This window comes from Suricata suricatta, chromosome 6 (assembly GCF_006229205.1).
Source record: "Suricata suricatta isolate VVHF042 chromosome 6, meerkat_22Aug2017_6uvM2_HiC, whole genome shotgun sequence".
Classification (NCBI taxonomy): Eukaryota; Metazoa; Chordata; class Mammalia; order Carnivora; family Herpestidae; genus Suricata; species Suricata suricatta.
The window spans coordinates 11,866,385-11,880,512 of record NC_043705.1 but is presented as its reverse complement, the minus strand read 5'-3'; the positions used below and the strand labels follow the sequence as shown (position 1 = coordinate 11,880,512).

Here is a 14,128-nt window from a genome sequence, read left to right as displayed (position 1 = left end):
GGCTTATTGTTTTCCCAAATTGTGTCCAGTTATCTGAGTACCTCTTATGAAATGATCCTACCTTACTTACCCTCTTGTTTCGAAGCCTTTTATCGTAACATTAAGATTTTCTCCCAAATGGAATCTATTTCTGGCTCTTCATTCCTTCCACTGAGATGTAGTAGTATTTTTACACCAATGTCATATTGTTTTAGTTGCTCCTTTGTAATATGTTCTAGTATGTGGTGGGTTTATACATTGGTCACAAAAAGGGAAAAAATAAAGACAAGCAAGGTTATTAAAGAAGCAGACTGCTGCTTGCTGGGCATGGGGAGAAGGCTAATGAGGAGACACAGAAATTTCGGGCAGGAGGCGGGTAACAACTATTCTGTATCTTCACTGTAGTGTTTGTTATGCAACTTGCTGCATTTGTCAAAGGTCTAAACATTGTACTCTTGGAGCGCCTCAGTGTCTCAGGTAAGCACATCTGACTCTTGGTTTCAGTTCAGGTCATGATCTCACGGTTCTTCAGTTCGAGACCCGTGTCAGGCTCTGTGCTGTCTCTCTGTCTCCCTCTCTCTCTCTCTCTCTGTCCCTCCCCTGCTCACTCGCTCTCTCTCAAAAATAAACATTTAACAATGTTAATAATAAATAAATAATAAATTAATAAATAAATAAAAACTATACTTTAAAAAAGAAGCATTTCCCTGTATGTAAATTATACCTTAAAAATGCTAGAGGACACTAAATAAATCTTTTAAAAAAGGGGTGGGGAGGGGTGTCTGGGTGGCTCAGTTGGTCAAGCATCCGACTCTTGATTTGGGCTTAGGTCATGATCACTTGGTTCATGGGATTGAGCCCCACATTGGGCTCCATGAGGAGCCTGCTTGCGATTCTCTTTCCCTCCCTCTCTGCCTCTCCCCCCACTCATGCTCATGCTTGCTCACACTCTCGCTCTTTCTCTCTCTACATAAATAAACATTGTTGTATTTTTTAACTTTTTTATTAATTTTGAGACAGAACATGAGCAGGGAGGGTCAGAGAGAGAAGGAGACCAGAATTGGAAGCAGGCTCCAGGCTCTGAGCTGACAGCACAGAGCCTGACGCCTGGCTCGAACCCACGAACATGAGATCATGACCTGAGCCAAAGTCCAAGGCTTAACCGACTGAGCCACCCAGGTGCCCATAAACATTGTTTTAAAAAAGAAAAAGAGGGGCGCCTGGGTGGCTCAGTCGGTTGAGCCTCCGGCTTCGGCTCAGGTCAGATCTCACGTTCGTGGGTTCGAGCCCCGCGGCGGGCTCTGTGCTGACAGCCAGCTCAGAGCCTGGAGCCTGCTTCCGGTTCTGTGTCTCCTTCTCTCTCTGCCCCTCCCCCTCTCATGCTCTGTCTCTTTCAGTCTCAAAAATAAATAAAAAGAACATTAACAAAAAAAAAAGAAAAAAGAAAAAGAAGGGGCCCCTGGGTGGCTCAGTCAGTTAAGCGTCCAGCTTCAGCTCAGGTCATGATCTCACAGTTCGTGGGTTGGAGCCCCGCATCGGCCTCTGTGCTGACAGCTCAGAGCCTGGAACCTGCTTCAGATTCTGTATCTCCCTCTCTCTCTGACCCTCACATGCTCACACTGTCTCTCTCTCAAAAATAAATTTTAAAAAATAAATAAAAAAGAAAAAGAGGAAAAGTTCTTGGATAAGACAATCCCTGGCATGTTCTTCTGCAAATACAGCCTTTTTTGCCTCTCAGAGTGAGCCCTAGAAGGCCAGGCTAGGAAAAGACGGACCCTCCCCTAAGAGCTGGGCTGAGGGCAGGAACAGGCGATGCAGACCCTGCCCGCCCTCTGTGGAGTGTGGGAGCCTCACGCCTCAGCCCAAGGAGCCCGAGTAATCTGCTCTAACGCTGTCTCTTCCTTCCACCCTCCAGGTGGCACCCAAAGAGTCCACTGCGCCTTCTCTCTCTTCCTGCCCTTCCTTGTGAGGCCTTGGGTCAGGCCCAAAGCAGCTGCTTCATCTGCAGGCTCTGGAGCAAAACGGAAATGGAGGGCTCCTTGTCCAAACATCAGTAAAAACTTCAAGATGGCAACAGGAGAGCACTGCACCAAGTGTGGGGCCCTTCTGAGTGTGGTCCTGAGTGACAACACAGCTCACATACACATGTAAAGCCAGTCCCGGTACTGGCCCTCCCCCTTGGCTGTCTGAGGGACCCACCCACAGTCCTCCTGTGCCAACTTACCAGGCAGTCTAGGGGCTGCCCTGCCTCCCCTTAGGCCCTTCCAGACAGGACCCTCCCTTGGACCTGCCCCACGCCTTTCTATGTCCAATTCCAGGCCAATCCTGGATGTTCTCATTCCACCCTGCTCCTGAGGAAATCCTGCCAAGTTCTCTTCCTCAGAGAAGTTTATCCTTGCTAAAGAAAAAAAAAATTACTCATGACACTTGTCCAAGAGTTTGGTAAGGAAGAATTTATTCAAGCGAGGCTACGGCAACGTGGAGCTTTGTAGCAGGGGACAGAAAGTGGGCTCAAGGGCACCTGGGTGGCTCAGTCAGTTAAGCTCCGGCTTCGGCTTAGGTCATGATCTCACGGTTCGTAGGTTCGAGCCCCACTGTGGCCTCTGTGCTGACAGCTCAGAGCCTGGAGCCTGCTTCAGGTTCTGTGTCTCCCTCTCTCTCTGACCCTGCCCTGCTTGCACTGTCTCTCTCTGCCTCTCAAAAATAAATTAAAAAAAAAAAAAAAAGGAAAAAGAAAGTGGGCTCAACTCCAAATACAAGGAAGAGTAGAATTTACAGGCAAGGAGTGGGTGGGGGTGGGTCAGTGGATGAAAAATTACCGAGAGGAAACCTTGGGGATCCAGAGACAGAAGCTGGCTAACTACACCTCCCAGGACTCTTGCTGAAGGCAGGCCAGCCGTCGCCTGGGGATGGTGGAAGATTATATAAAGAACGTCGTCAGATGTGGACGAAGGGGGTTTCTGGCTAAACTAACTTAGCAGAAATCTTGCCAGAACTGGACCATATAAAGAGACACACCTGCCAAGGTCAGGCACAAAGAGAGGTCAGAAAAGTGCCTGACCAAAATATGGTCAAAGACACACCCTTCATCTTACCTGCAGGGAAAGTGAGCCAGCTTTCCTCTGAACTCCTCAGCACTCAGGCCTTACCTTTTGCTCTGTTGCAAGAAAGAGCGTATTTCTTTCTCTTTTCTGAATCCATAGAGAGCGCTAAGCCCCACCCACTAGGGTGGTGAGTTATGCAATCTGAATTGTCACCATGGGCATGCGTCCTCTTTGAAAAAAGGCTCCCTAATACCTATAGACATAACCAGTCTGAGACATTTACTTCTCCAGGCTCTGCTCTTTTGGCCCGGTCACTACCATGGACAGATGTGTGCACTGTCTTCCTCCCCCCACCCACAGGGAAAGGTCATGGGGGCAGGGGTGTTGGCCATGATGGCTTCCTGGCTTCCGTGTCTGAGAACCAGGCCTGGCCCTGAGGGAGGCGTGTAGTACCTCCCTGGGCAGTGAATGAGGACTGGCTCTGTGACCCCAGTGCTTGGCCCAGGTGCCGGTGACTGGTGAATGAACACTCAGAGCGGAACACCTCCCCATCTACTCCACTCCACCCCCAGCTTAAACCCATGACAGCCAGGGAGAGGTCTGGTCCCTCTTGACTCCAACACCCTCCAGTGCCTTCTGGGCTGGAGCCAGAGTGGTCTCTGGGGATAAAATCAGAAGACCCAGCCCTGCCTGGCAGTGCCCACAGCCCCATGGAGAGGCCAAAAATGTCCGCAGAAGGTGCTGCGAGGGGCTTATGGGGTCAGAAAGGGTAACCACTATCCCCGGCTCTGTAGAGACCAGGCTCTCAGAGGCCTCAAGCAATATGCCCAGGGAGCGACTGGAAGATGGAACACTGAAGGGAGCAGGGGCACGGAGCCCAGGGTGGGGAGCGTGCCTCGGTTCTGGAGAACTGGCTGCTTGGGCCTAGTCTGCCTGTCCAGACAGCTGGTGAGCTAAGGGGCCTGCCAGGCGCAGGAGGGAGGGGCTGCTCCAAAGCAGTAGCCACTGCAGTGGCACCTGTGACCGGCTGGTCCTGGAGCCACCCAGCCAGCTTGGGGACCAGGGAACAGGTTTGCCCAGCAGGGATGAGCTCACAGGGATCCGGTTTCCTCGGAGCCACCCCAGCTTCAGCTCCCTCGTGCCCTCCCCCCTGCATCTGGGTCTGGCCCTGGTTTCTGGCACACCTGCCAAGTTTTGGTACCGCCCACCCACTCCCTGCCGGCTGTACTGGCCGGCCCAGCTCTCTAATTGCTGGGTGGGGAGCTGTCCTGCAGAGATGGTTCACCAAAAGGAGGACCCCAGCCACTGTGGGGCACCTGGGCACCAGCCTGCCCAGCTCCAGGCTGTTGGGAGGGAGAGACCCAGGCTTCAGGTCAGCACTTAGCTCTGCTGGGGAGGTATGATGAGGGGGGTCCTTTGGGGGGTCACTGGCCCAGAGACCTCGGTTTGCAGAAGTCTGTGAAATGGGTCCCAAGGCCTGTGGGAGACCAGCCTTCCTAAGTTGGGTGCTCCCTGTTTCCCTCCCCAGGCAGAGGACCCAGGCACAGGGGTCTGCCCTGACCACAGGCTCTACCAAAGCCTGGCCAGAGCCAAGAGCGGAAGGGATTGGCAGGAAGAAATGGGACAGAAGGGAGTGGCCAGGAAGCAGCCCTCCTGGCCTCCAACCCAGGGGCCCCAAACACACCCCCAGACACACCCACCACCCACAAGACAGTTCTACACACACCTGCCACTTACACGGCCATAAACACACCATACCCACGGCAGACAACGCACACACCCCATTCTCCACCCTAAAAAGGTGGGACACACCAGCTCATACTCCGTAGCCTGGTAGGTGCCCCTGCACAATGAATCCACTCACCACCAGGACCCACATGCTGGGACCTGACAGGAAGCCTGGGAAGGGGGGAATCATGGCCGAAGGGAGCGACCTGGGGTTTCTGCAGAGAACGTGCCAGATGATGCTGCTGCCCCATCAGGGAAGCACTGGGAGGCGAAAGGGGTCTGTCTGTGTGCAGTACACACCTCTAACTCAACCCTGAGCCCCCAAGCCCTGAAGGCCTAACAGACAGGAAGTGCTTAATGCACCACAGCATAGGCACGCTGACTTTGACTGCATTGAGTGGGGAAGGGCCGCCTGCATGCCAGCCTGAGTCTGTGCGTCAGGCCACCCACCCAGGACAGAGCAAAAGCCCAAAGGGGAAGCCAGACCGCTGAGAGGTTAGGGGTAAACGTGGGCTTTAGGGGGCTGAGCCCAAGGGGCAGGGAGCCCCGTGCAGGGCTGGCGAGGGAGGACTCCTTCCTCTCAGGACAGAGCTTTCCAGAATATAAATCAGATCACATCTCACCCCTGCTTAAAAATATCCCAGGGCCTTCCAGTGCCTACAGGGAAATGGCCACCTTCCCTGCTGTGGTATAGGCCCTTCACCAAGTAACCCACCCACAAATTTTCCATCTCCTCTACCTTCACAGGGCCTCCCATCTCTGTGGGGGTGGGGAGGGGTGGACCACAGCCAGACAGAAAGATGGGAGGTGCGTTCTGGGAGGGGCAGGTCCCTATGGGAGCCTTTGGGTGTTCCAGAGGAAGCTGTCTTAGGCCAGCCCCAAACCCAGCAAGGGCCTAGGTACCCGCAGCCCAGACTTCCTACCAAGAGAATGTTTTGTGTTCTAGCAATGCCTTGGTTGACTTGCCCTTTTGTTTTCCTGGGTTCTCTGGCTTTATTCCTTCTGCAAAATCCCACTGGTGCTGAAGAAAGGAATTTCAGCCCACACGACAGCTATGGAACTGTGTGGTGCTGGGGCATGGGTTCCTCCACTACCCAACACACAGGCCCAGCAGCTGCACACACAGGCATGGGGCACGGTCTCCCACAGGCCATGACCATGGAAGAAGCGACATAGAGCCCAAGTAAAGGGGCCCCACCCCAACCATCCACAACCCTCTAGATCTGGGCCAGGCCCTGGCCCAGTGTATCACCCAGGGCTCCTTGTAGAAAATGTGGTTTTATTCTGGAGGAGGCCGATGTTCCCGGCCCAGCCTCCCTCCTTCACGCCTGCCCCTCTGCATCACGGGGCTCTCGGTTCCCCAGCCTCCTTCTCTGGGCCACATCTACTCCAGGAGGCAGGGTGCCCTGCCGCGGTGCTCCTCTGCCAGGAGGGCACCCTACCCAGCCCAAGCAGCGCTGGACCCCTCCTCTTGGTGGGCTTCCGCATGTCTGGCCGCCCTCCCCAGCTCCGGCCCCCAACCAGTGTAAGGAAGGAGCCAGCCCTCTCAGAGCGGGCTCGTCCAAGCGGTTTTCTGGCGGTGTTTCCGCAGCTGGCTCACGCCCTGGCCTCAGATCTTGGAGGACTCCAGCCGAGGGCTCCAGGGCGCCAGGGGCTCCCGCAGCGCCCGCAGCTCTTGTTCCAGCGCCTGGTTGCGGCGGTACATGTCCAGGTAGCCTCCTTGGATCTCCCGCTGGTAGCGCAGCACCCTTTCCTTCTCCTCCTGCCATGTCCGCCGCTCCCGCTCGAAGCACAGCGCTTGCTCCTGGGCGCGGAGGCGCTCCTGCACCAGCTGGGTGCGCAGCTGCTCGGCGCCCCCTCCAACCCCTCCGGCCTCGCTGCTGCCGCCCGCCTCCCCCAGGAGCCCCCTGCTCTTGCAGTCGTCGGTCTCACAGCTGCCCGGGGCTTCCTCCCGAGGGCCCTGTTCCTGCAGGCTCCGCACCACCTCGCGCAGCTGGGCCAGCTCTGCGTCCTGGGCTTGTGCCTGCGCCCGGCTGCCCCGAAGCTGCGTCTTGAGGCTGAAGATCTCGGCCAGCTTCTGTGCCAGCTCGGCCTGAGCCTCCCGCAGCTGCTGCTTCAAGAGGCTAATCTCCGCTGTCTTCTGGCACACCTGGGGGCGGGGGGGCACAGGATGGGCAAGAGCCAGTCAAAGTGGGTAAGATGGGGGTGGGCGTTAGAGAATGGGATCGCAGACAGCAAAGGGGACACCCAATCTCTCACCTCCCATCGGGCTTCCTCCTCTGGTCGGGTGTTAGGGTCGGCTTCTGGGAGGGTGCCGGGGGGCCGAGGCTCGGGGCCCAGGCCCTGCTGTGCCCGGAGCTCTTTGCGCAGCCGCCGCTGCTCCTGCTGGGCCATGAAGAGCTGTAGCTGGAGGTTGCGCTCACTGCGCTCTGCCTTCTGAGCCACCTCGTGCAGCCTCTCCACGTACAGGCGCTTCAGCTCGGACAGCCACAGCCGCTGGCGCTCCTCCAGCACCTGCCAAGGGGACAAGGTGTCTGCCATGTGGGGATATCCCCCATGCAGCTCTTCCCCGCTCCCGGACACCAACTGCCAGGCGCTCCCATGGCCAGCCCCCTCCACAACACTCCCCTGGGCCTGGAGGTGGAGTGCCCACCCAGGGAATCTCTCTTCCTCCCTTCCAGGCGACTCCTACCTAGCAAGGGCCACCAGCGCCATGACATTCCCATCGCATGGGGGCTGGGGGACCGAATCGCCTCCATCTTCCTTACTCTCTTGTGCCCAGAGTGACACAGGTGAGCTGACTGGGGACCCTTCTGTGTGCCCTGTACTCGAATGCCAAGGGAAAGAATGGTACCCCAGAGCAGGGGAGCCCTCACCTGTGTGAAGGGGTTGGAGCCGTCCTCATCACTGAGGCCCCTCTTGAGATCCTCACAGGTGTCGGGAAGCAGGGCCACTACCTCCTCAGCGGTGGGGCAGGAGAATTCATAGGGGGGCGGTGGCTCCGGCAGGCAGCTCAGCATCGCCAGTGGTCCAGCGTCCTTGGGGACCCGGGAGGCCCGGTCCAGGGAGCCCCCGAGGTGGTTAATGTGGCCCAATGAGGAGCTGAAGGGGCTGGGACCAGTGCCAGGACTGCGGCCAAAGCTGCCCCCGCTGGAGGAGTCAGACAGGCTGGGCTCTGGCTCGGGGCCACCCTCGTCCAGGCTGAGCGCATGCAATAGCTGGGCACGGGCCTGTGCCTGGCTGGTCCGGGGCCCCGGGCTCAGGGGCGGGTGGCAAGCCAGCGTGTGCAGGCTGCCGTTGCTGCGCCACAGCTTCTGGCCCTTGTGGGCTGCCAGGCTCTGCATGGACAGGAAGCCTTTCCCAGCGCCCGCCATGGGCTTGAACACTGATGGGCGAATGCGGCACTGCCGGGAGGAAAGGGCAGCTTTGAGGCCCTGGGCTGACTTCAGCTCTGCCCTCTGATGCTCCCACAGCCCCCAGGATCCTCTCTGAGAGCCTGGAGTGCATGTCACCCAGAGGCGGTGACTGGTGACCAAAGCCTCAGGCCAGCCTCCAGCCGGAGTTTCATGTCCCAGCCCCATCAGGGCATCTCTGAGAAGACCCCAAGCGCCCCACCCCTACCCTCCAACACTGGGGAAGGGAAGCAGGCGGAGACGCACCTTGTCAAAGCGACCCCGCTCGGGCAGCGAAGTCTTGCTGAAGTCACCGGCTCGAGGATGCTCTCGGTAGTAGAGGGTGGTGTAGTCAGCAGACTCGTTCCGAGCGGTGCGCTTGGCGGTCTTGCCGTCCTTCTTGGGGAGGTGCAGGTAGCTCAGGAGTTCACGCTGGCCCAAGCCCTTCCGGAGGAGCCCATCAGGCTGGCGGGAACCCCGGGACCCCGCGAGCGCTGCCCGTAGCTCTTCCGGGGACAGGTCCTGCCGTTCCAACAGGCTGCCCACGCTGCCCATGGCAATGCCAGCAGGGCCCGGGGTTGTGGCCATGAACTTTCAGCAGGGCACAGGCAGCTGCTTCTGGGGATTGGGAGGCTCCGTCAGGGGCAGGTGGGCACTTACGGCCCAACCTCCCTGATACTCTCAAACCAGTTGCTCCTTGCCTATGTCAGCCACCTGCCTGGCCCAGGCCCAGGAGGCAGACATGAGTTCTGGGAAAAAAGCCCAGGACAGGACTCCCAGGATGGCAAGAGAAAGGGCCTCAAAGTCATCTGCCTGATGCTCCAACTATAGGAGCTAGTGTGACCAGGTGGAGGGAACAGGCCCATAGCGGCAGGATGGCACCCCTCCCAGGACTGAGCCAGCTGTGGACTCAGGATCTGTCCAGGCTCTGACCTATTCACTCTCCTACCAGGCTCCTCACCCAGTCCAGGGGGTGGGGAGGGCAGAGGGCACAGGTAACTGATTCTCCATTCCTTCTTTTTCTCCGGGCTCAACAGGGGTTTCCCCCCTCTTCCTGCAGTGGGTCAGAATTCCCCTAGGGAAGCAGTGGGCATGGGTGGGGTTGGGGGGGCTGTGGTGGGAGGGATACAAACAGGAAGGGCCTGAGGGGAGGAAGGATGGTGGTAACAATGGCCACAGTTTCCGGAACAGGTGTTCGTGTAGTCATGGGGCAGTGGGGAGGGGAGGGGGGGCAGTGGTAGCCCCCACCAGCCCCTGCATATGCTGCCACTCAAAAGTCCCTCCACTAGGCGGGTGGGGGTTCCAAATATTGACCCGGTGCGGGGCCAGTCACAAGTAGTCCCCAGCTTCCTCACGCAGACAATGGCCACAGCAAGTCACTCAGAGATGCTGGGAGGACGGGCTGAGATAACAGCACAGAGTCCGGTTCAGGGCCTGGCCCACAGCCAGGGTCAACACCGGCTTGGGCTCAGCTGCTCAGAAATGCCCTCCCCCTGCAGGCGGCCCAGAGACCAGGTTAGGGACCCAGTTCCCACCTGGGCTGAGACCTGCACCCTGAAGGGTGGGGCCTGGCCCTACCACCCGGACTGGATCCCCCACTAGCCAGCCCAGGGCCCCGCACAGTGATACTCAGAAAGGACCAGCCTCCGGCCCCCAAGCTGCTGCTCCCATCCACATGAAGACACCCAGCAGGCATGTGGCAGCTAAGCGTCCCCACCCACCCAATATGCTTCCGGGACGCCCCCTCCCACCTCAAACAATGGTGGTTAGGAGGCTCCATCTTCCTCAACCATTTCCAGGTTTTGTGTTCGTGGGAGACAAAGCTCTCTGGGTGAGGGTGGGAGGCATGGCCCTGCCTCCAGCTAATAGCCTCAGGATGTCACAGGGCACAGTGTCAGAGGGCTCATCTACCTAAAGAATCAGAGGTGCTGGCCACTGACTGCGACTCAGCCCTGCAAAGGGGTGATCTTTCGGAGTCCCGTGATATAGCCGTTGTCCCCTTTTTAAGGAAAGGGCACTGGGGCTTGCCCAAGGTCACAGAGCTGGTCAGGCTGAGATGCCCGTGATCCCAACAGGAAGCTGCTGAATGTGTAGAGGAGGCCTAGATGCTATCCACAGCCCAAAGAGTTAGAACTGAAGTATCCCTGGGGCGCCTGGGGAGCTCAGTCGGTTGAGCGTCCGACTCAGGCTCAGGTCATGATCTCACAGTTTGTGAGTTCAAGCCCCACATCGGGCTCGCTGCTATCAGCGCAGAACCAGCTTGGTCCATTCTCTCTCTGCCCCTCCCCCACTGCGCTCTCTGGGAAAGAAATAAAACACAAAGTATCCTGCCTCGCAATCTGCCTGACCCCTCCTTACCATAAGCACACTTCACTCTTGTCACTGCTTCTCAGGGATCCACACAGCAAAGAACCTGGTCTCCAGCCCTGTCCTCACACTCCCCCTCTATCGGGCCCTGGATACTATCTCCTTGCTCTTTGCCATGCCTCGGTTTCCCCATCTCTGAAGAGGGGAAAGACTGTCTGCCCTGGCTCCCCTTTGGGTCTCTGTCAGAGACAACAGAGGTGAAAGGTCTCATGAACCAAAAGCCCAGGGCGAGCATGGGGGTCGGGGTGGGGGTAGCAGTGGTGCCGAACACGTCCGCCTCACCCCAAACACCACCATGTCACTGTCCCCTGAGCAGATCCTTACTTCCTGACTCAGGGACAGATAACCAGCACCCCATGTTCCCTACAAATGGTCTCAGGATCAAGTGGGAGAGTCCTTGAACCAGAGGCAGACATGGGCCTCAAGAGTGCACACCCCACACACAAACTGCAGTCTCGTCACTGAAAGCCCATTGGTTCCTATGTGACAGGACACGGCACAGACAGTCACATCCGACAGCAGACACAGTCATGTACAAGGTCACCTTTGCAGCACTGAGCATCCTCTGGGGCGGACACACACACACACACACACACACACACACACACGAATGCTCTAGCATTACTCTAGCAGGAAGACTCACTTGTCCTCCCCAGCCCCCAGGCTAGATGCAGAGGGTGTGAAGGTAGGGGTGTGTGTGTGGGGGGGGGGGTGTAAGGGGCTTCTCGCCATGTGTTACTTGAGCAATAAGAAACAGCCATGAAGCTGAATGAAGGGAGCACAGACAGCCCCTTCCCTTTGTCTTCCCCTGGGGCCCTCGCCCTCCCAGCAGGGCTGAGGCCCCTGGCTTTTAGGAGGCTCCACCCTGCCCAGGTCTCAGTCTGAGGACAGTCTTTTCCTAAAGGGGTCCATCCCACCTCTCCCCCCAACACACACATTCCTTCCTCGTTGCTTGGAGGCCTAGGGAATGGCTCAGGCCAGGGCAGCTGTGCAGGCCGAGGTGGATCTGGGGGGAAGGAGGGAGGGAGAGACAGCAAGTCCCTTGCAGCCCTTATGGGAACATCAGAGCAAAAAGCCGGGTCTCCTCCAAGTGCCTCCAAGGCCTCCCTGCCCAGAGCTCAGTACACCCCCTGGGGCTCAGAGCTCTGCACAGAGCTGAAACCCCACTGCCACCACCCCGGTGGTTGGTTTGGGCTTGGCCATATTCTGCACAGGCCCCAGCTGGCCCCAACAGGGCCCCTTAGCTCCTGTTCCCAACCCCTGGCCCCAAGATTAGGCAGCAGCTCTGAAAGCCCTGGGCAGAGAGGGGCACATCTTCTGGGTCAACCCTTGGTGGAGACAGGAACATAAAGCTCAGGAACCAGGCTGGGCATGAAACGGGGCACGCAGGGGAGCATCCCGGCGTCCGTTAGTCAGCCTGACACAGCTTACCACGGCCTCTTGACACCCATAGGTGGAGAATACGGAGATCCTCCACTTCAGAAGAGGAAACTGGGGCCCAGGAGGTGAAAGCACGTGCCTGAGAACATGTTCAGCTGCGAGAAAGGGCTCCTTTCTCCTCGAGTTCAGAAGCCCTCCCTGACCCCACCGGGAGTCTCCTCTAGCGTGGGGCATCCCCGAGCAGGCGGGCAGGAAGTGCTGGAGTGCCGCCTTGGCTGTGGTTAGCCCCTCCAGAGCCCAGGCCCCAGGGGAAGAGCCCACCACCTGCTGGGGGGATCAGCTTTGCTGGAGGGAGTGTCTGCAGCTGCCCCTGAAGAATTGGACTGGAATGTCCCAGCTCCAAAAGAGGGCACTGGGTAAGGGGGGGCCAGGGCGGAGACGACAGAGAGGCTGGCAAACCCCAGTTACACTGTGACACCTGAAGAGGCAAAGCCCGGCATCTAACCCCAAAGGAGTATGGCTTAGTATCTCTACAGAGCCACATAGAGGCATACACACTCTACAGTTTTCCTGAGCCCTTTCACTTCACAGGAGGGCAGGCAAGGGACCTGAGGCCCAGAAAGGCCTAGAAACCAGCTGCCTAAGATCCCACAATGATGAACAATTCCAAATCCCTGGGCAAGGCCCTCTCTACTGCTGTCCTGGCCAGAGGTCATCAGCCACCTTCCATGAACACACACTGCTGCGTATGTGTGTCTGCCCAGACCCCCACATCTGCCTCTCTCAAGGGCATCTGCCGCCAGGTAGATTTAGACTCCATTCCCTTCAGCATGGAATTCTTCCCGCCCGCCCCAGGGTCAAAGAGAAATAGTGGAAACACTGCCGCATGGGGACTCCGAGCCCTGGAAGCTACTGGTTCTAGAGGCGGGAGTAGGCCGGCCGTGTTCATTCACAGTCTCGCACATGCACACCCACACTCAGTCAGCCGGCAGAGGAGCCCTGCCCAGGAGGGCCCTGGGAGGAGGCTGATCACTGGGCCCAGGATGGCCTCCCGCCTCCGCTCCGTCCTTGGCTGGGCAGAGAGGGCACGGGAGGGCCAAGGTTGCAGGTCAGCAGGGCTAAGCCTCAGGTGCAAACGAGGAGAGCCCCAATCTGCACTAGGAGACTGGGTGCCGGGTGGGAGGCAACGGGTCCCAGTCCTCTCTCCCGACACAGCCAGGGACCTGACGGAGGGGCCTGGTCCCAGGCAGCTCTTCGCTTTGGCCAAAGGCTGTGGCCAGACTGGGCTGGTACTCCAGCCACCAAGAACTGGTAGCGTCCCCAGAGGTCGGGATCCCTGGCAGCCCGCAGCTGCCGCCCATATAGAGCAGGGGACCGGAGCAGGATGGGGGTATCCCGGAGGGGGCAGGAGAGGGGTCTTGCGGGGGAAGGTGGAGCAGCAGACGATGTTGGCATCCCCACGGAACCCCCACTACCCCACCCCGCCCCGGGAAGGCTGTGACGGAGGCGTGGGCTCCCCAGAACTGCCGGCGGTCCGGCGAGCTACCCTGAGGGGCCAGAGGGGACGTCTGTTGCTGCCTCCTCCCTAGAGCCTGCTCGGAGCGGCCGAGCCAGGGACCGATGCCCAGTCAGACTCCCGCGCCAAGGGCGCCTGCCCCACCCCGGTCGTGGCGCAGGGGTCAGCAGGGGCACATTTGCAAAGGTTGCGGAGAGCCGCGTAACCCGCCGCCGGCTCCTCCAGAGGAGCGTCGCGGTCCGTCCCGGGTCCGGCGCCTGGGTGCTTCAGCGTCTGGAAGTCGGGGGCACCTGGGCGCACACCGCACCCTGCCACCCCCGCCCACTTCTCAGACGGCACCACGCGGGCGAAGGGCTGCGGTTTGGCCAAGGTCGCCGGGAAAGCGAGACCGCCGCGGCCAGCCCCACCCCCGAGCCCAGTCTCCGGCCCCCACCGCGTCCCACTCACCATGCTGGCGCCGCTCCGCACCCCTAGCGCGCGGCGGTTCCTTCGCGCGGATTCGAACCCTGCCTCCAAGCGTCGGCTCCGGGCGAGACTGCGAGCCGTGCCGGAGCGGCCGGGCGGCAGGCGCCTGGAAAACGCGGGCGGGCGGGCGCCGGAGCCGGATTGGCGAGGGAGGGACGCGCTCCGCGGCGCTCGCTCGCCTGCCCCAGAGGCGGAGGGAAAACCCGGCCTGACTCACCGGCGCGCCGCCGGCCCAGGGCCCGGCCGGGCCCCCGGAT

At 59.1% G+C, this 14,128-nt stretch overlaps 1 protein-coding gene across 2 annotated transcripts; it reads right to left on the bottom strand.

The window, feature by feature from the left end:
• Window positions 1-6,010: 6,010 nt before the first annotated feature.
• N4BP3 (NEDD4 binding protein 3) lies at window positions 6,011-14,082 on the bottom strand. Of its 2 annotated transcripts, none has more exons than XM_029941755.1 (5): window positions 13,854-14,082; window positions 8,411-8,761; window positions 7,628-8,155; window positions 7,011-7,265; window positions 6,011-6,900 (listed from the first exon to the last, which is right to left on the bottom strand). In XM_029941755.1, exons 2-5 carry the CDS (start codon window positions 8,729-8,731, stop codon window positions 6,361-6,363), a joined length of 1,644 nt encoding a protein of 547 aa, XP_029797615.1. In that variant the 5' UTR covers window positions 8,732-8,761; window positions 13,854-14,082; the 3' UTR covers window positions 6,011-6,360. The 2 variants fall into 2 exon arrangements, with proteins under 2 accessions (XP_029797615.1, XP_029797616.1); XM_029941756.1 differs by having other exon boundaries at window positions 8,411-8,758.
• Window positions 14,083-14,128: the final 46 nt, after the last annotated feature.

Bases quoted from the DNA above. Each gene is read 5' to 3' on its own strand.
- N4BP3 (XM_029941755.1), bottom strand. From the start codon at position 8,731: ATGGCCACAACCCCGGGCCCTGCTGGCATTGCCATGGGCAGCGTGGGC. The intron at 8,156-8,410 runs GTGCGTCTCCGC...TCCTCCCGGCAG, and splicing joins AGCGGGGTCGCTTTGACAAG to TGCCGCATTCGCCCATCAGT. The intron at 7,266-7,627 runs GTGAGGGCTCCC...TCCCCTTGGCAG, and splicing joins GCTCCAACCCCTTCACACAG to GTGCTGGAGGAGCGCCAGCG.